Source organism: Quercus suber, unplaced genomic scaffold (genome assembly GCF_002906115.3).
Source record: "Quercus suber isolate HL8 unplaced genomic scaffold, Cork oak 2.0 scaffold_256, whole genome shotgun sequence".
In the NCBI taxonomy this organism is placed as follows: domain Eukaryota; kingdom Viridiplantae; phylum Streptophyta; class Magnoliopsida; order Fagales; family Fagaceae; genus Quercus; species Quercus suber.
In genome coordinates, this window is record NW_027069712.1 from 261,050 (window position 1) to 283,425 (window position 22,376).

Consider the following 22,376-nt stretch of genomic DNA (forward strand, 5'->3'; position numbering starts at 1 on the left):
GCCCATAAATCTGTAATTTACAAGAAAAATTTAAGGGGGGGGGGGATTGAACTTGTGGCAAGTGGGAAGAGAGACCCTTGAGACCATATGCCTAATCACTACGATACCTAAGTGTGATTGGGTAACGTTGTCTAACATCTTGTATAGTTCTAATTCAATTGACTAATATTTGTGTAATGTTTAAGGATTTTTATGAAATATTTAACGAGACAAATTTAACAAATATTGGGGAGATATGCCTTTAATCAACCTCTTATTTAGAAATAATAAATAGTGAAAATTTGATTTATGGGGTTGGTGCAATAAACAACAAAAAAGGAATTATTTGCTTTCCACCATGTACTTTATGTTCCTGATTCCACCATATCATCAAGTTGGTGAGTTAGTCATGAATTGGGAGTCGTGCATTGGTTAGTCACGTATTGGGATCCTTGTAAAAGGGTGGCATTCATATATTGAAGAGTTGAGAGGTTTTGAAGCAGTAGCAGAGTTTAGAGGATTGTAGAGACTAGAGACAAAGGTTTTGTACTAGATATGAAACTTCTCTTTACTATAGTGAATTGCTTTTTTGGGAAAGATTCCTCTCAGGGTTTTTATTGTGAAATTAGTTTGTTCTATTGGTTTTCCTAGGTCATCATATCATGTATTATTTACTATTTCGTTGTGCATGATATTGACATGATATTGATATTTGTTTGTTTTAGCAAGATTTATTCATTATAAATCTAATTAACAACTTGGGTTTAAAACTTGTTCATTCTATCAACCGGACTCTATATTCCCAACAAAGTTCGTGGTTGATTCTTCTGCTCAAGGATGCTCATTAGGCCAACTAGCCTGCCTAGCCCATAATTTGTAAGAAAATTTAGCGGGGGGGGGGGGTTGAACATTTGACACGTGGGAAGAGAGACCCTTGGGACCATGTGCCTAATCACTACGATACCTAAGTGTGGTTGTGTAATGTTTATGGATTTTTATGAAAATATTAATGAGACAAATTTTACAAATATTTAGGAGATATGCCTTTAATCGACCTTTTTTTAATAATAATAAATAGTGAAAATTTGATTTATGGGGTTGGAGCAATACAAAACAAAAAAGAATTATTTGCTTTCCACCATGGCCCGTGATGTACTTTATATTCCTGATTCCACCATATCATCATGTTGGTGGGTTAGTTACGTTACTGGGAGCAGCTGCATTATACCCCCCCCCCCCCCCCCCCCCCCCCTTAAATTTTCTTACAAATTACAGATTTATGGTCTAGGCAAGGTAGTTGGCCTAATGTGTGCCCATGAGCAGAAGAATCAATCCATAACTTTGTTGGGAAATTTAGAGTCCGGTTTGATAGAATTAACAATTTTTAAACCCAAGTTGTTAACTAGATTTATTATGAATAAATCTTTTTAAAACAAACAAACATCAATTTCATATCAATATCATGCACACCGAAATAGTAAATAAGACAAAATATGATGACCCAAGAAAACAAATGAAACAAACTAGTTTCATAGTAAAAAACCTAGGGGAAAACCTTCTTGAAAAGAAATTCACTATATTAAAGAGAATTTTCCGATCTAGTACAAAATCTTTGTCCCTAGACTCTACAATCACCATAGATGAACTTACAGCAAAAATCTGCAACAGCTTCAAAACCTTTAAACTCTTCAATATCTGAATGCCACCCTTTTGCACAGATCCCAGTACATTACTAACCAATGCATGGCTCCCAGTACGAGACTAACTCAACAACATGATGATATGGAGTGAGGAACATAAAATATATCTAGGGCCACAATGGAACGCAAATAATTCTTTCTTTGTTGTGTATTGCACCAACCCCATAAATCAAATTTTCACTATTTATTATTTTTAAATAAAAGGTCGATTAGAGGTATATCTCCCCAATATTTGTTAAATTTGCCCCATTAAATATTTCATAAAAATCCTTAAACATTACACAAATGCTAGTCAATTGAGTTAAAACTATACAAGATATTGGATAATATTACACAATCACACTTAGGTATTGTAGTAATTACGTATACGGTCTCAAGAGTCTCTCTTCCCCCATGTCACAAGTTCAACCCCCCCCCCCTAAATTTTTCTTGTAAATTATAGATTTATGGGCTACACAAGCTAGTTGGCCTAATGTGTACCCATGAGCAGAAGAATCTACCCAGAACTTTGTAGGGAAATTTAGAGCCTAGGTGATGGAATTAACAAGTTTTCAACACAAATTGTTAATAAGATTTCTTTTGAATAAATCTTGTTAGAACAAGCAAACATCAATATCATGTCAATATCATGCACAGTGGAATAGTAAATAAGACAAGATATGATGACCCAAGAAAACCAATAAAACAAACAAGTTTCACAATAAAAAACCTGGGGGAAACCTTCCCACAAAGCAATTCACTATAGTAAAGAGAAATTTTAGATCAAGTACAAAACCTTTGTCCCTAGACTCTACAATCCCTATAGATGAACTTACAGCAGAAATCTTCTTCCTTTTTAGAACTTCTAAACTCTTAAATATATGAACGCTACATTTTTTCACGAATCGTCGTACATAACTAACCAATGCACGGTTCCCAGTACGTGATTAACTCACCAACTTGATGATATAGTGGAATCAGGAACATAAAGTTAGTCACGGGCCCTGGTGGACAGCACAAAATTTTTTTGCTTGACTCCAACCTCTTTTTGCTTGAGGCATGGGCCCTAGGCCCACAAGTACCACAGACTTTGGTCTCATGCCACTCTTACCGCACCCCACTCCCTACTAAACACCCACTTAAGGTTAACGACATTGGACCTCTTTTCCCACTAACCATGAAAGTAATAATAACTCCCCACTAATTTTTGGCTATAAATAAGAGGAGCTAAAGAAGAAAAGTGGGTTGGAAAAAGTTCACAAAAAGAATTGAGGGTAGAAAGTACAAGAGTGTATCTGGATAGCACGGTGGTAATAGGAAGAGAAGGGGAAAGACAATTTAGAGGGGAAGGCAATCCTATTGGGTCTCTATATAAGAAACTACCCAGAGTAAGAAATCCAAAGCCCATATAACAAATAGATTGTGAGCCCAAGCGAGGGTTGGCCCATCAGCCTCACTTTAGGCACACACAATTGGCGCTGTCTGTGGGAATCTCCTACAAAGCCATGGTTCAACTGAGACTCACACTCGAGAAAAATGTCCAAAAGACGTTCAGGGAGTCACGCTAAAAGTGGTTCAGTGGGATCGTCTCGAGGATCCACTTGGCGCAAACAGAGGCACAAGAGGCGTGAAGACAGGGATCGTGAACAAGAGGAAGAGCGGTTTAGCCTTGGAGAGGGGTTGTACCAAACCCATCATACAATATCGAGTGCTTTAGGGCACAGGCAATTTGACGAGAGAGATAAGGAGCTTGAGTGGTTATGCAGACTGGTGAAAGATTTGGAGTTGGAAGCAAAGGATAAGCACCAGAGAAGGGACCGAGATAACCGAGAGGGGAGATATAATAATGGGGGAAATCATTATAGGGCGGGGTTCGATCAGTCCAGTTCCTGTCGACGTCGGGACCATTCATGTTCATGGGAATATGCAGACTGGGGTTCAGATTCCCCAAAAGAGTGACGGCCCCGTAATGTCGCCATGGATACTATGAGCTATGCGTTATGTAGAGCTGCTTGATTGCCGTTCTTAGAAGACATTGAACGGGCCCCAATACCGAGTAGATTTACACACCCACCATTCAACTCCTATAATGGGAAAACGGACCCGATAGAACTCGTCAACCATTATATCCAAATGATGTCTCTACATACTCATAATAATGTGCTGATTTGCAAGGTATTTCCCTCAAGCCTCAAGCCCACTGCATTGAGATGGTTTAATGGGTTACAGAAGGGTTCCATTCACAGTTTTGCCAAATTGATCCAAGAATTTGGTACCCGGTTTGTAACTTGTAGCCGAGTACTAGAACTAGTGGAGGCATTACTATCTATGAAGATGAAGGTTAGGGAAACCCTTCGCAATTACGCCAGTCAGTATTGGGAGCTTTATAATGAGATCAGTGGGGGTAACGAAAAGATTGCAGCGAGCACCTTGAGGATGGGGCTGCCCAAGGACTCCGAACTATAGGAGTCATTGATGAGGAAGCCTCCCGAGGATATGAGGTAGCTCATGAGGCGTATTGAGGAGTATAACGCTTGGAGGATGATCGGCTACAGAGTAAGGGTAAGGCCCCATTAGCAAATCATCCTCGGCAGAGCAGTTTTCAAGTAAGGCCTTGAAAGGATTTGAGGAAACAAGAGCCAAAGTTGCAACTGGGGGAGGTGAAACGTGACGTTTAAGGAGCCTGTGCATAGAATCATAAACAGGATCAAGAACGAGCCGTACTTCAGATGGCCGAACAAGATGGGGGTAACCTGTCTCAGAGAAACCAAAATTTGTATTGTACCTATCACAGAGATAAGGGGCATACCACTGAACAATGTAGGGTGTTAAAGGACCATTTAGTGCAATTGGTGAAGGTGGGATATTTGAAGGAGCTTGTGGTGGATTCAGGGAATAGGGGTCCTGGGCAAGGTGCTTAGCAAATAAGGAACCCTCTCCCACCTCCATTGGGAGTGATTGAAGTCATCCATGCTGCCCTAAGGAGTACTGCTGTGGCTGGAAGGAGAGAAGTGTTGATCGTGGCACCCGTGAGAAATTGCTCGGGTAAGCAACCCACCAAGAAGAAGATGAAGATTGGTCAAGAGCCCATCGCTTTTAATGACGATGATTTAGAAGGAATAATTCAGCTGCACGATGATGCATTGGTGGTGACGGCCCGGATAAATGGTTTCATAGTAAAGAGAGTAATGGTAGACCAGGGAAGTGGAGTCGATGTGATATATCCGGATCTGTTCAGAGGGCTTGGATTAAAGAAAGAGGACCTCTCAAAATATGATACGCCCCTAGTTGGGTTTGATGGCCGGGTGGTGATTCGCGAGGGACAAATATCACTTCCCGTGAATATGGAAGGAAAGGAAGTGACAGTGGCCTTTTATAGTTGTCACTTCATTTTCTCCCTATACCGCCATTTTGGGGGGAAGGCCATGGATTCATGCGATGGGACAATCCCCTCCACCCTACATATGAAGGTTAAGTTCCGCACTGAGCAAGGCATTGCTGTAGTAAGGGGAAGTCAACAAGCGGCCAGGAAATGTTTAGTGGCCGCAGTCGATTGGAAACACAAGTAGGCTAAACAGGATGAAACCACCAAGGAGGTCCCTTTAGAGAAATTACAGGAGCCCCGATAGGGAATGGGGGCTAGCTATGCCGAGGAATTAATTACAGTACAGATACTAGCGGATATTGATCGGTATTTTCAGATAAGGGCAAGTATGAAGGATGGGGATGAGGTAGAAACATTGTTATTTCTTATACAGAATGTAGACGTGTTTGCTTGGAGCTCGTATGAGGTGCCCAGGGTTGATCCTGAGTTCATCATTCACAAGCTTAACGTAGACCTGTCATTTCCTCCAAAGAAGCAGAGGCCGAGAAGGTCGGCAAAAGAACACGCTGAGGCAGTGAGACAAGAGGTTAAGAGGTTAAAAGAGGTCGGGGCGATAAAGGAAATCTTCTTCCCGGAATGGCTAGTGAATACCATGATGGTCAAGAAGAAGAATGGCAAATAGAGAGTCTATGTAGATTTCACAAATTTGAACCGAGCATGCCCAAAGGACCCGTTTCCTATGCCAAAGATAAATCAATTGTTCGATGCCACCTATGGGCACCCGAGGATGAGTTTCCTGGACGCCTTTCAAGGTTATCATCAGATCGCCCTAGCTGTTGAGGACCAGAAGAAGACAACATCCATCTTCCCCGATGCAAACTACCACTACACCTTGATGCCCTTCAAGTTAAAAAATGCCGGGGTAACGTATCAACATATGATAACTAGAATGTTTTGGGCTAAGATTGGGCGTACAGTTGAAGTGTACATTGACGACATTATGGTAAAATGTAAACAAGAAACGCAACATATAGAGGATTTCCAGGGGGTATTTGAAGTGCTTCAGCAACATAAGTTGCGCCTGAACGTAGACAAGTGTGCTTTTGGGTTAGGGACGGGAAAGTTCCTAGGTTATCTGATCACTAACCGTGGGACAAAGGTCAGCCCCGATCAAATTGAAGTCGTGTAGCGTCTCAAGCCACCGTGCAATCCGAAGGAAGTGCAAGTGTTGACCGAAATGTTAGCTAGCCTTAATTAGTTCATTTCTAAGTTTGTCGATCGCTGTCGTCCATTCTACCAACTTTTGAGGAAGTGGAAAGGGTTCTAGTGGAATGAAGAATGTGAAAGAGCTTTTCAGGATTTTAAGGAGTATTTGATGTGAGCACCCATGTTAACAGCCCCGGAACTTGGGGAAGACTTATTCATGTACCTCTCGATGTCTGATCATGCTATGAGCACCGTGCTGTTAAGGGATCAAGGAGTGTAGCAGCCTGTGTATTACATCAGTAAGACCTTAGTTGTTGCCGAGACAAGATATTTACCCTTGGAAAAGTTGGTGTTAGCACTAGTGCACACTACGAGGAAGTTGCCTTACTATTTTCAAGCTCATACCGTCTATGTCTTGACCGAATACCCTTTATAGTCATTATTGAAAAGATTCGATTTTACTGGCCAGATAGCTAAATGAGGGACCTGGCTAGGATCCTTCGATATAAGGTACAGGTCGAGAAGTTTGATGAAGGGCCAAGTCCTTGCTAACTTTGTTGTAGAGTTTTCTCCTAGGAACAAGAGGGAGATGGTTTGTCATGTGGAATGTTGCCCATGGAAGGTATTTGTGGATGGTGCATCAAGTGCTATGGGGGTTGGTGCCAAGATTGCCATTATCACCCTAGAAGGAATACGCTTGGAGCATTTTTTTAGGTTGGACTTTAGGGCCTCTAACAACGAAGCTAAGTATGAGGCCTTGCTTGCCGGATTAAGAACCATTTTGGGTATGGGTGCTCGAGATGTAGACATTTATTCAGATTCTCAGTTGGTGGTCAGCCAGGTATAAGGCAGTTTTGAAGCCTAGCATTCTTAAATGATAGAGTATTTACAGGTGGTAAAGTAGGTTATGAGTAAGTTTTGTACGGCAAAGTTAGCCCAAGTTACTTGAGGACAGAACAAACATGCTGACTCTTTAGCCATGTTGGCATCATCAATGACAAAGGATGTGCCTCGGTTAATCAAGGTAGAGCTCATAACGGAGTCAAGCATTAATATAGCGGTTGGTGTTGGTGTTGTAGTGATTTCGACGACCGAGCCATGTTGGATGGTCTCGATCATTGACTTTTTAGCCGAGGATCGAGTCCTAGATGATGAGAAGGAAGCTAATAGGGTTCGCTGAGTAGCTACTCAATACTGGTTGTCGTTAGATCGTAAGCTGTACCAGAGGTCTTTTGGGGGGTCGTACCTTTTGTGCTTACACCCAGAGAAAGTTAATGAACTCTTGGCCGAGCTACATGATGGGGTGTGTGGCAGTCATGTGAGGGGATGCTCATTAGTACACTGAGCAATGACTTAAGGGTTCTGGTGCCCACAGATGCAAAAGGATGCCATCGAGTATGTGTATAAGTGTGAACAGTGCCAAAAGCATGCCCCCTTGATCTACCAACTAGCAAGCAATCTGAATCCAGTCAACAGCCTCTGGCCCTTCACACAATGGGGGCTGTATATTCTCGACCCGTTTCCCCAGGCCATGGGCAATTGAAAGTTTGTTTTAGTGGCTGTTGATTACTTCACCAAGTAGGCGAAGGTAGAGGCGTTAGCCAATATTCGGGACATGGATGTTAGGAAGTTCATATGGAAGAATATAGTCATGAGATTTGGAGTGCCAGACTCTCTTATATCTGATAATGGATTGCAATTCGATAGAGAGCCTTTTATGAGTTTTGCAGTGATCTCGGCATCAAGAACAGGTACTCCACCCCAGCATATCCTTAGAGCAATGGCCAAGCAGAGGCCACCAACAAGGCAATCGTGAATAGATTGAAGAAAAGGTTAGATGGTGCAAAACGTCTTGTGAGCATACCGGACAACTCCTAGAAGGTCTATTGGGGAAACTCCGTTCTCTCACATGTACGGGGCAAAAGCTGTAATACCGGTCTAGGTAAATCTATGCAGTGCACGGGTTGCAAGATTTTCCCCTACCTAGAATGATAGATTGTTGGTAGAATGTTTGGATTTGCTAGAAGAGTACTGAGAAGTAGCGACTATACGGCTAGCGAAGTATCAATAAAAACTTGCCCTGCAATATAATCGGGGCATAAAGACAAGGGAATTCAGTGCTGGGGACTTGGTGCTACAAAAAGCAATAGGGAATATGCGGGATACAAATGCCGAGAAACTGGCCCCATCCTAGGAAGGGCCTTACAGGGTTACTACCATTGCGGGTGTAGGAGCGTACTATTTGGAGGACCTAGACGAGAGACTGCTTCCCCGACCATAGAATGTTTATAATCTGAAAAAGTTCTACCACTGATCATCTGTACATAGGGGTGTGAATTCAATAAAATCTTAAATATACATTTTATTAGCTAATGATATATCACTACTTATGATTTTATCGTTGTTAACTCATTAAGCTCCGGTCAACGCACACGGGAAATCTCATACCAAAATTTTCTAAGGACAGAAACCTATTCTCGGCTCGATTTTCATCGCCAAGCAGGTGGAAACTTTACGTCAAAATTTTTCCAACGACAGAAGCCTGCTTCTCGGTTCGATCATTATCACCGAGCAGATGGAAACCTTACACTAAAGGTGTTTCTAAGGACAGAAGCTTTCTTATCGGTTCGATCATTATCACTGAGCAGGTAGAAACCTTACCCTAAAGGTGTTTCTAAGCACAGAAGCCTACTTCTCGGTTTGATCATTATCATCGAGCAGGTGGAAACCTTACACTAAAGGTGTATCTAAGGACAGAAGCCTGTTTCTCGGTTTGATCATTATCACCGAGCAGGTGGAAACCTTACACTAAGGGTGTATCTAAGGACAGAAGCCTGCTTCTCAGTTCAATCATTATCACTGAGCAGGTGGAAACCTTACACTAAAGGTGTTTATAAGGACAGAAGCCTGCTTTTCAGTTCGATCATTATCACTAAGCAGGTAGAAACCTTGCACTAAAGGCTAAAGACAGAAGCTTGCTTCTCGGTTTTCTATGCCCTATATTCACCCAAAAGAGTGTGCATGCATTGAAGTCTCTATTGCCAAGGAGTTAACTCTTTATCCCCTCTAAACTGATTTCGAACATCATACATAACCGGACATAATCTTTAAGGAAGTGGACTAGTAAGTAGTTTTAATCCCTGTTCAGAAGTGAACTATGATTGAATTACCCGGTCATTAGGGGTATCTCTATAATATGAATAAAATAAAAGAATATAACAAAGGAGCAACGCATAATCAAACATTCATAGACATACTTAAGGCAAGTGTTCACCAATCATACCACAATCAAATAAAGCCAACGCATAAAAACCAAGGGAATGTTTTGTCACCATAACCTGGCGACTACAGGAAAATTAAACATGGAAAAATAATTGTTCTATCACCACAACCTGATGACATGGGCAAACCAAATGAAAATAAACAAATTACTTAAGCAAAAGAAAAAAGCAGCAAGTTAGTTTGGCAATCAAGCTGAAGGGTTCGTAGGCTGGAAATGGGCGACATCCTTGGGTGGCTGCTGGGTTGCTGAAGGTGGTGGAAGCTAAACATCCTCACCAAAATGATCACCTGTATAGGGGTTGCTAATGGCCTCCAGGTTAACTAACTCTACGTGGGAGTCAATTGCCTCCACCAACTCTCTCATGCTTTGAGTCTCTTCCTTGTTAGTGGCACCAGGAGGGTTCTGTGCGGTAAGAGGAGGGCCCGAAAAAAGGTATTTGGTTGGGATCTCTTAAAGGAGAGTCCTTGGGGACCCCAAGAGCTTGCAGGGCAGCCAACCAACCATCCCCAAATGCTAGCTTCTGAGCTTCCCAAATGATCGGCTTTGCAGAGTTTTCCACTTTGGTAAAGCCTTTATTATACCATTTATTTTCGCAGGCCTTCAAAGCTACCTTCAAGTTAGCCAACTTCTCAGCTTGCACAGTGTTTAGGCTCGTAGCCTCTGCTAGTTTTAGCTTGGTTTCGCCCAGCTTAGCCTCTAGCTCTGAGGACTTCTTCTCCGTCGACACCCTGGCCTTCTCGGACGTAGCAGCCTTCTTTTCCGTAGTCAACGCAGCCTTGGTTTTCTCTTTTGCTATCACCTCGGCCACATCCTTAAGAGCCTTCTCCCATTCGGCATCCTCGGCAAGCTCCTTCATCTGCCCATCGAAGATGTGAGTCAGTTGAGCGGCCTGATGAAACAACAACGATAAGTGCAACAACAAAAACAATGTATGTGTAAAAGTTAGTAGAAAACTAGGGGACAAGAGATTACCGCAATGATGTGCCATTGCAATTGCCTGCCTAGTGACTTGTCCGTCCCGTCCTCAAAAGCGTGTATGTCTTCGAACAATAGGAGGCCGTGCACCAAACTTTGAGCAACACGACCCCCTTCACCATTTTCCCACACTTGTACACTCGTAGTCGCAAGAAGGGGTTTGCCATCCAACTAGAACGAAGGCCACCATTCCGGCGCGACTCGGGAGGTGGACGCCATGTTCATCCTAGTGGGTGCATCACCCGATCCGACAGTGGTTTGTTCAGCCATCCATTGTCTCTTCTAGGAGTGGTTGGAAGAAGGAGGAGAAGAAGGGAAAGTTTAATCTCAGCCTTGAGGTTCTTGTTGTTGCATGGCTAGCCGGGCCCCGAGCACAGGGCACAAAACGATTCATTGTCATCATCCTTCTTGTCACCATGTCATGAGCTTAATCAGATTCGATTTCTGAAGAGTTAACTGATTGAACGGCTGCTTCCTCGGCTTCCCGAATGGGTGCTTCAGGTTTAATAAGAGCCTCGAGTTTTACAGGGACCTCGAGCTCAACGGGGGCTTCAGGCTAAACTAGCACATGCGCCTGTTCTTGGCAGTGTCGAGACACATGTTTTACCGACTCGTCCCGTAAGGGTGCAAGTTCATCCAAGCAAGTATACCGCGGACCAAGATCACGAGCTTCGCCTACTGTAAATCCTAGAGGAAGAAAATTCGCGTGCCGTACGTCAATATAGGAAATGAGGGGACTGTCAACTAACAAAGCTTGGCTGAATGCTTGCCAGGTGGAATACACAGGTTCAACGCTGAGGATTAAATGGGACACTCGGAGTTGTCCATTCCAATGAACAAAAATTTCTAACCTAAGCACAAAATTTAGGTCTCGAACATGTACTACTCTAAGATCTGGCTTGAACCTTTTGCTTTCTACACGAAAGCAACACAAAAATTGGTTAGTAATTACTTGAACAAATCAAAATTAATAAAATGCAGTTAATAAAGTATGTTTGGTACCAACTAACATCGCATGGTGAGAACGCGTAGCGGAGCTCCTCAGTAAACCAAATTGCCGCTCACTCGTACAAACTCTCTAGTTGAGTTCCTATTAGAGTCAGGTAGGCATGAAATAAGCCATACCCTCATGTCTGTGGTTTTTAAGTAATAATCTGACTTAATATTGCTGCATAAACTATACATGAAGTTGATGTCATGGTAATTCAGTTGCAACCCGAATAACTGGTTCAACCTACTGACGCAACTCACCACTCTGTAAAAGTTAAGGGGAGTTGGTCAGGATAGAGACCGTAAAATCTAAGGGTACCTAGGATGAGGGGGTCAACGAGAAACCTAACCCCACCCTCAAGAATTGCCATCAAGGGAAAAAAAATTGTATTTACACCATGACACCTTTGGATGTCGATATCACCCTCATGACAGTAGGCAATATCAACATCCTCAGGGACGTTGTAGGCAGCCCTAAAAGTAGCCAAAGAGGCTTCTGAGGAAAGGAGATAAGAATAGCCCATTCTCTAAGCTAGGATTCCTAGAACTATGATTACAATAGAATAGAAAGAAATAGAACAAGTAGAAGGAAAGGAAAAGTGAACTTATTGTGGGCTCTATGGAGGAAAAATGTTCTGGACTGGAAGATGAATGCACGAAGATGAATGCTCAGCAGAGTGAAAGTTTGAAGGATGAGGAATGCAAAAGTGAATGAGAGACTCAAAGATGACTATTTATAAGAGCCAAAAGGGAAATAAATGGCATTTAATAATTGAGAAGCAAGAAACCCTCTGAATCCCTTTGGTAACTGACACGCGCGCTGCCTCGATTCACAAACTATCAGATAATGATAACGGCTAAACCAAACGATCAAATATAGCGCACCTTTTAAGGGCGCATTAATGAGCCTTTTGAACTACTCGATATTTACCCCTTGAACTTCCTGGGAGGCTTCTGTCTTTTAGTGTTCTTAATTTGTTCCTGGGGATTAGGCATAAATCAAAGGGGGGCTAATGTACGGCACCTGGATCCCCCGGCCCATGTGGGCCTTAAGCTCCGACCCAACAATGTGGCCTATGACTCCAACCTTTTTTTGCTTGAGGCCCAGGCCCTAGGCCCACAGGGACCACAGACTCAGGTCTTATGCCATTTTCACAGCACCCCACTCCCAACTGAACACCCACGTAAGGTTAACGACATTGGACCTTCTTTCCCACTAACCATGAAAAGTAATATTAACACCCCACTAATTTTTGACTATAAATAAGAGGAGCTAAAGAAGAAAGGGGGGTTGGAAAAAGTTCACCAAAAGAACTGAGGGTAGAAAGAGCAAGCGTGTATCTGGATAGCACGGTGATAATAGGAAGAGAGGGGGAAAGAAAATTTAGAGGTGAAGGCAGTCCCATTGGGTCTCTGTATAAGGAACTACCCAGAGTAGGAAATCCAAAGCCCATATAATAAATAGATTGTGAGCCCAAGCCCGTTGGCCCATCAACCTCACTTTAGGTGTGCACATTCACTATTTATTATTTTTAAATAAAAGGTTGATTAAAGGCATATCTCCCTAGTATTTGTAAAATTTGTCCCATTAAATATTTCATAAAATCCTTAAACATTACACAAATGTTAGTCAATTGAATTAAAACTATACAAGATGTTGGATAATATTACACAATCACACTTAGGTATCGTATTGATTAGGCACATGGTCTCAAGAGTCTCAATTCCCTTATGTCAAAAGTTCAACCCCCCCCCCACCCCCGCCCCAAAATTTTTCTAACAAATTACAAATTTATGGGCTAGGCTAGCTAGTTGTCCTAATGTGTGCCCATGTGCAGAAGAATCAACCCACAACTTTGTTAGGAAATTTAGTTCCCCATTGATAGAATTAACAAGTTTTAAGCCCAAGTTGTTAATTAGATTTATTATGAATAAATCTTGTTAAAACAAACATACATCAATTTCATGTAAATATCATGCACATTGGAATAGTAAATAAGACAAGATATGATGACCCAGGAAAACCAATGAAACAAACTAGTTTCACAATAAAAAACCTAGGGAGAAACCTTCCCGAAAAACAATTCACTATAGTAAATAGAAGTTTCAGATCTAGTACAAAACCTTTGTCCCTAGACTCCGCAATCCCCATAAATGAACTTAAAGTAGAAACCTTCAACCACTTCAAAACCTTTGAACTCTTCAATATATGAACGCCACCTTTTTGCGCGGATCCCAATACGTGACTAACCAATGCACAGCTTCCAGTATGTGACTAACTCTCCAACTTGAGGAAGATTGTTAGCTGTAATGTTCTTCGCTTCATCAACAATGAAGATCAGGAAGTACTTGGTTACAAAACTCTAAGGCATAAATGACGTAGTAACTTTTTCAGAGAGAATAAGGAACTAGATCACTGTTTGCATGTATTCTCCATGTATGGTCAATTAATACATATGTAACTGCCTTTAAAATGAGGCTTATATATATCTAGGGTTATAAGGAAAGAAACCCTACACATACACATTAGCTTGGGTTGTAAATCAGATTTGTAAATTCTGATTTCGTAGATCTCAATAGAGACAGCTTCTGTCAAGCTACTTTTGAGACTCATCATTAAACCTTAATAGATATTATCTGTCAAGCTTTAATGAACAACACTTCTTCACTTATTTCTTGGATGGACTTTGATTGGTGCAAAACTGCAAGTGCACCGTATCGTAGTTTTATTGTAAAGTGATGAGAAGAGTATCGTCCTCAGGGATTGGTAACTTACTTTTGACAAATACCAAAATTATGCTAATCTCGATTTTATCTAGAGAAGTCACTAAGGTTGTTGTAATTGGAATTTAAAATAAAATCAAATTAAAGAAAAAAAGCAGAGGAAAAAAAATATGTTGTTCAAAGATCAAATTAATGGGAAGAAAACTTCTAGGAAATCGATTTCACCTAATCCCTCACTATGCTTTACTCATCTAGCTAATTTAATTTAATTCTCTCTGTTTGTTAGCAATCTCCAATAAACATCCAAAAGCCTCTTTTGACAGTCAATTGGAAACATTCTTGTTCATCAATTTACACAAGAATATGCAATTTAATAAAGCAAGAAAGCATTAAGACCAATAATTTTAATACTACACAAGTTCATACAAGTCTTTCGATCTCTACATTTACCTATGCCAAAATATTCAAGATCTATCCTGATAGTGGATAAAATCAGTTTGGTTGAATACTTCGGCTCCGATGGGCTACAACGTTCGCAAAGGCCTGAAAAAGAAGAAAAGAATCAAAGGAATGACCGGGGTGGACCGGTCCAATATCCTCCGATGGTGAAGTTAGTGCCTTCCCTCCTGGAAATCTAACTGTAATGTAAGGATCTCAGAATATCATACCTTTGCATAATTCGGACCGGTCCTTATATAGGGTACTTTAGGGCGGTTATTTGGTCCAATAACTTCCCCCAGATTTGTGGAATCCGGACGTAACTTCCTTAACGTTCAGAATATCATACCTTTGCATAATTCGGACCGGTCCTTATATAGGGTACTTTAGGGCGGTTATTTGGTCCAATAACTTCCCCCAGATTTGTGGAATCCGGACGTAACTTCCTTAACGGTCATAACCGCTGCTAGAAGTTACATACTTGGGAGAAATTGACGGGATAAGCACCGGTTGATGAACCACTTCAAAACCTGTTAAGTATCGTGTGGTCGTCCATGTGCAATGCTTATGGACGACCCTTTGTCATGCTGTTCTCTGGTCGTCCATGAGACTCATCCGTGGACGATCCTTTTGACTTAATTACGGGATCTACCCAATTGGTCGACCTCTCAGGGAAGAGATGTCTGGACGAATAGGAGATGGCCTAGTTGTTTGGCAAAACTGCATGTCATGGACGACCCAACTGGACGAATAGGAGATGGCCTTTTTTGCTATCCCATCATATCCTATAATTCCCTCTTTCGACAGCAAATCACAAGATCAAAATCATCTAATTAATGGCCAGTTAATTAGTTCATGCTAAAAATTTAGTTCGGAATTAGATTACATTGTTTTCCTAGAATAAAGAAAATTTAGTTCATGCTAAAAATTAAACTCAACAGAAACGAATTCACCATAATGTTTTTGAGAAGATTTGAAGGAAAAAATGAACACAAATATCTGCTTCAGCCTCCCCTTTCTTTCTGAGTCAGTTTCAGCCTCTTTTCTGCTTCAACTTCTCCTTTCTTTCTGCGTCAGCTTCAGCCCTCTGTTTCAGTGTTTTTCCTCTATTTCAGCCCCTCTGTTTCAGCATTTTTCTCTTGTTTCAGTGTCTTCTACTTCAATTCAGCCTCCCTTTTCAGTTTCGGCCTCTCTGTCCAGCAAAGAACGTCTTCTTTCTACTCAGTTTCAGCCTCTTTTTTTTTTTTTTCTCTTTCAACGCCTCCCTTTTCTTCTAAACGTGTTGCCCTTTTCCAGCCCAAAAACCTTCCTCTTTTCAGCCCAAATCGTTGTTCTGTTTCAGCCCAAAAATCTTCCCCTTTTCAACCCAAAACATGGCTCTGTTTCAGCCTTTTTCTCTAATGTTTTTTTTTTTTTTTTTTTTTTTTTTTTTTTTTTAAAAAAAAAAAAAAAAAAAAAAAAAAAAAAAAAAAAAAAAAAAAAAAAAATTTTTCTGTTTCATCCCTCTTTCTTTTTAGTGTTCAGCTACCTCTCTTTTCAGTTCAGGCATGGTGCCCTTTTTTTCTTTTAGATGTGGTGCTCTTTTCAGCCCAAAACATTCCTCTGTTCAGCCCAATATTCTTTCTAACTGCTTCACGTCTCTTTTATTTGGTTAAATCTTTATTTCCTTCAAATCTGCAATAAAATTTAAATAACAATAATGAAGTCTAAAATCAACAAAAATAAATAAAATTAGACTAAAGTTTAAAGTTGAGAAGTGATAAATTATGCCAAATTATGCTAGTCATCAGATTTGCATGGCTTCAATTCTAGACTTGAACTCTTGTTTCTTGAAGTACTAAACCCATCCTAGATCTACCCAATTACAAGTAAAGTGTGTTTTGTCAAAGGATTAGCCAATATACAATATCATATGTTCTAACAAGTTCCACATATGTCCTAACAATCTCCCCCTTTTGTAATCCATGACAAAACCACAACAAACAAATGAAGTATGAGAGAAGTCATAAATCATTAAACTGATAATCACTTGTTAAGTACAATAAAATCTAATTCTAACACAAACTCTTGAAAAAATTTGCAAGAAGTGAGTTCATGGTATGATAGATTTTGACAACCTGTCTTTTTGAAACACCTTAGACAAAACTCATCATGACATCTTTGTGTGAAACCGAAATAAAGGATTGCATACAATAAAGAAACTGTGTGTAAAGAGAGAAACAAAACAACACATGTAGAGGTAGGTGACAAAGACATACATCATCATATATATATATATATATATATCAAAGATAAGCACAAAGTATGCAAACATGGTCACAAGACCAGTGTACAAGAAACTAAAAGAAGCGAAGCTCCCAAAACAACAAGGAGGTAAACACTCCCCCTAATAAGATGAAACACAACTCCCCCTTACAAAGGCGTGTATTTCTCCCCCTTTTTATCATGATTGACAAAGGGTACAAGAAGCTATAAAGCTTCACCCGAGAAACATAAAGATGATCAAGGGGGCATAAGGAATCCATATAGATGCATGAATGTAATGAAACCAGATGCTATGGATAATAAGATAATAGAACGATGCAAAACATGTGAGAAACAATGCAAGCAAAAGGGTCCCGACAGATTTAGAAGCTGTCGAGTTGTTATCCGCTAGACAGAAACTTTCTTGATGGATTGAGAATCTCTCAAAAAGCTATCGAGACAAATTCCAGAAAGCTTTGATGGATTGAAAATGCAATAAGATCTATCGAGAAAAGAAGTCCAAGGGTCTTAATAGATATCTATCTGTCGAGATTTGTCACGAAGTTGTTGAACTTGATAAAAACAGATTTTTTCAAAGATCCAAGCAACATGTTAAGCTTTTAAAAACATCTCTCAATAAGAAAATGCAAAGCATTCATAAATCCAAAACACACACACACAGACACACACACACACACACAACAAGTCTAACCAATTTTATATTTTGAAAACAAGTCAAGACAGTTTTGTGAGTATACATTAACACGTGTATCCCTTGTGATGGCCAAATCATAGTGTACCTGCACATGTATCAAAAGTAGCAAAGAATTTGTGTATTGTGTGTGAAAACATTGCAAGAGTGCATAAGTGTCCCATATTATGATGATTTGAGATATGACAAAATCAATTTAACTCTCACACAATCATAACTCCTTGATGGGGATTATCACCTTTGAGATAAATCCTATAACTCCCATATCTCCTAGAAATATGCTTGCAACCATATTTAAAAGCATTTTGATTCTTTTTGCTTTTATATTCTTTGCATATATATATATATATATATTTTGGAGCATATCATGCATGGGCATATAAGAGAGAGAGAAGAAATACCCAATTATGTTAAGCTTTAAACAACATAATTTTGCTATGCTGAAGTACACAAATGTTATTCATGATTGGCGGGCTTTAATGGTGAGATGGTTATTTATGCCTTTCTCTTTGGATTTTTTAGTCCTTCTCGTCAAAAAAAGTGATATGATTGTTTAGTACAAGAGATTACTTAATTGTACTCATCACAAACACAAGCCACAAAACTCACTTGCTTAGTTGTGCATAGAAATGCTCATCTAAGCTACAAAAGACACAATGTTTTAAAAACTTTGCTTCAATGGCCATCCAAAGTACACAAGTACCAATGTACATAAACACACACTGTTTTTGTATTTTTTTTTTCTCTTTTTATTTTGAAAAACAAAACAAAATAAAAACAAAACAACCAAACAAAAACAGACAAACAACATGAAAGAATGAAGATAGATGCAGATGCATGAAAGCATGATTCCAAAAGCATATGAGAAAGTAAGCAAAGAGAGTCCTTCTTTAAATAAATAGAATTAAAGCAGAGCACAATAGAAAAACAATTAAGTCTTAGGATCCTTTATCATCCATATAGCACGAGTCTTTGGCCATGAAGATGAAAAGGCACGTGTCCTAGTATGACTACTAAAGGACATGGAGGAATTAGAATTCCCCTAAAATTGAGTTAAAAAAGCTCAAAGCTTTTAATAACTCACCAAGAATAGGTACAAATCCTTTAGACAAAGGATGAGACCTATTGGACACTCGCTTATAAGGAAACAACTTGAAACAGATAGGACAAGTGTGACTTGAAGCACCATAATGGTGACAAACATGAGTAGTTTTAGAACTACTCGGTTTCCTAGAAGGAGATCTAACATTGGGGGCTAACAAAGACCTTAACTTAGGACAATTTGGCATAATATGACCAAAAATATGACAATGATGACAAGTGGGGACAAAAGCAAAATTTTTATTCAACCTAGGAGGAGTTTTAAACATAGATTTAGAAACTTTAGCGTTAACATCAGATATTTTACCTTTGTCTATCCTAGCAAAATTAGCCTTCAACTCTTCATTATTCCTTTTAAGTGGAGGAATATAAAAATCTTTTTCTTTTGAGTTAGGCTCAACAACAAGCTTGACATTAGTTAATTTTTCAACTTTAGTTTTAAATTCAACTAGTTGCTCTTCCAAACTTTTAATTTTGTCCACCTGAGATGAAATTTGATTTTTAAAATTCTCATTCAAATTATTGGCTTTATCCAATTTTGCAATCAATTCATCTTTTTCAAGTTTGACCTTTTTAAATTTAGCTTTTAATTTTGTAGAACATTTAAGAGATTTCATACAAAAATTATAAAGCTTGCAATAGACATCTTGAATATCATCATCATCATTCAACATAAGATCATGTAAATCAAAACAATCAAGAGTTTCCATGACAATGAGGGTCAATGGATCACACAACAAAGATTAAAATCTAATTAGAGTATGCTTGCTCTGATATCACTTGTTGGGAAATTTAGACCCAGTTGATAGAATTAACAAGTTTTAAACCCAAATTGTTAATTAGATTTATTATGAATAAATCTTGTTAAAACAAACAAACATCAATATCATGTCAATATCATGCACATCAGAATAGTAAATAAGACAAGATATGATGACCTAGGAAAACTAATGAAACAAACTAGTTTCAAAGTAAAAAAAACCTGGGGGGAAACCTTCCCGAAAAGCAATTCATCATAGTAAAGAGAAGGTTCAAATCTAGTACAAAACCTTTGTCCCTAGACTTTACAAGCCTCGTAGATAAACTTATAACAAAAACCTTCTACTACTTCAGAACCTCTGAACTCTTCAATATATGAATGCCATCCTTTTACACGGATCACAGTACTTGACTAACAAATGCATGGCTCCCAGTACGTGACTAACTCACCATATTAAGGAAGATTGTTGGCTGCAAAATTATTCACTTTATCAACAATGAAGATCAAGAATTACTTGGTTACAAAACCCTAAGGCGCAAAAGACGCAGTAACTTCTTTCAGAAAGAATAAGGCACTAGGTCACTGTTTGCATGTTTCTTCATGTATGGTCACTCAATACATATGTGATGGCCTTTAAAATAAGCCTTAAATATGTCTAAGGTCATGAGAAAAAAAACCCTACACATACACATTAGCTTGGGCTGAAAATCAGATTTGGAAATTCTGATTTTGTAGATCTTGATAGATATAGCTTCTGTCGAGTTGCTGTCGAGATCCATCATTAAACCTTGATAGATATTATCTATCGAGCTTTAATGAACAACACTTCTTCACTTGTTTCTTGGACAGACTTGCATGACTTCAATACTTGACTTGAACTCTTATTCCTTGAAGCACTAAACCTATCATAAATCTACCAAATTACAAGTAAAGTGTATTTTGTCAAAAGATTAATCAATATATAATAACATGTGTTCTAACAAGTTCCACATATGTCTTAACAAACTTGACCCACTGGGATAGTAGGCTAACGATGGCACTTGACAGGTATTGAGTTAAGTCGCTTAATAACCTAGTTGGTAGGTGGGTATAGGCCTTTTTGGTGACATCATGATCTCGAAATATGTCCACAAATATGAGATAATTATATTAATTTGATGCAAATTTTGGTGCAAATCTAGGGTTATTGCACCATACAATAGTGAATCAATAAATGAGATTGAAAGTTTAAAAAAATTTACTTTTAATCTCAACCTTTTGATCAAAAACACATGTAACCTTTGAACTTTTTACCTTTCCACTTAAAAATTTTATGTATCTCTCAATTATATGGTAATTGCACTATGGAAATTATTGCATGAGATCCAAATTCAAGTTAATTAACTTAACGAATTTTGACAAACTTACATTGAGGTTTGATCATCGAAGCTTTCAAATGTCTTGATTCCACATGTTTGATTTTTGATAAATCAATTATTTTATTACAAAATTTAAAAAAAAAAAAAAAAAACAAAAGTACATAAACTAAAAATATTGTCATTAGAAAAATACAAAAGTATAGTCACAGAAGAGAAAAATAACATGAGAATTGCTAGGAACACTAATTTTGGCACAATTTTGTGCTATAACTCGTTATATGGTGAGTTGTGTTTAGTAAAAACATGTTAGTGGATCATATGAGGACACTCTTTTATTAATTATAACTCGTCATGTGATGAATTGTGACACAAAATTGTTTCAAAATTGGTGCAGTAACATTTCTCAAATAACACGCTCCATGTAGCGAGGATAAGCCATAAAACATGCTTGTACTTTGCACCATAAATACGATCCAACAGTCCAGTAGCCCCGTATCAACCGTCCGATCTCTACAAATCTGGTCCCACCTAATTATACCCTAAAAAAAAAAAAAAAAAAAACCCATTGGATAATGGCATAATGCAGTTCCAACTTCGACGCCACTCTCTCACTCGTACTCGTACACTCTCAGCCCTCGTCCACCCTTTCCTCTTTCGCCTATGGCCAATCACTACTGATTAAAAAAAAAAAAAAAATAGAATCGAAGAAGAAGAAGAAAGTTCTAGAAGATTCCAAAAATTGTAGATCAATGGCGGAGACGAAGAGATCGACGGGCATAGTGAAGTGGTTCAGCGCGCAAAAGGGGTTTGGGTTCATAACTCCAGACGATGAAGGCGAGGATCTCTTCGTGCACCAGACCTCGATCCAATCCGATGGGTTTCGGACTCTTTCGGAGGGTCAAGCCGTCGAGTTTTTCATCGATTTTGGAGACGATGGGCGCACCAAGGCCGTCGATGTGACCAACCTCACCAGATCCCGCCGCGGCGGTGGAAGAGGAGGAGGGAGGGGTAGAGCTGGTAATTTTGGCAGATTTGGTGGTGGAAGGAGTGGTTTTGGACTAAGAGGTGGAACTGGAAGAACTAGTGGCGGTGGTGAGTGTTACAATTGTGGGCGAATTGGTCATTTGGCTAGGGATTGTTATCAAGGCTACGGTGGTGGTGGAGGCGGCGGCGGTGGTGGTGTTGGGACTCGGAGGTACGGCGGAGGCGGTGGTGGGCGTGGATATTATGGTGGCGGTGGCGGAGGAGGAGGAGGGTGTTATAATTGTGGAGAAGAAGGACATTTTGCGAGGGATTGCCCTAACGCTTAAAATATTATTACACGTGGCGTGTCCTGATTGGTTAATTGGGCATATAGAATTTTTTTTTTTGGTTGGGTTTGTAATTTTCTTTTGTTGGGTGCTGGGAGATTGTTGTTGGGAATGGAATGCAAAGCGCGCTTGTTTTTGTCACCAAATTATTTCTGGCTGTTGGGTTTTCGCTGGGTAAGCTTGTTTTTAATTTTTTTTTTTCTTTCTCCCTTAAGTTTCATAAATATTACATATATGGTCAATAATTGAATTAATGAAAAGGTATATTTGTTGATACATGTCTCTGCCTTTT

At 39.5% G+C, this 22,376-nt stretch overlaps 1 protein-coding gene across 1 annotated transcript; it reads left to right on the forward strand.

Moving 5' to 3' along the window:
* Positions 1 to 21,336: 21,336 nt before the first annotated feature.
* LOC112009277 (cold shock protein 2) lies at positions 21,337 to 22,362 on the forward strand. The gene has a single exon (XM_024041611.2). It carries the CDS (start codon positions 21,524 to 21,526, stop codon positions 22,082 to 22,084), a length of 561 nt encoding a protein of 186 aa, XP_023897379.1. The 5' UTR covers positions 21,337 to 21,523; the 3' UTR covers positions 22,085 to 22,362.
* Positions 22,363 to 22,376: the final 14 nt, after the last annotated feature.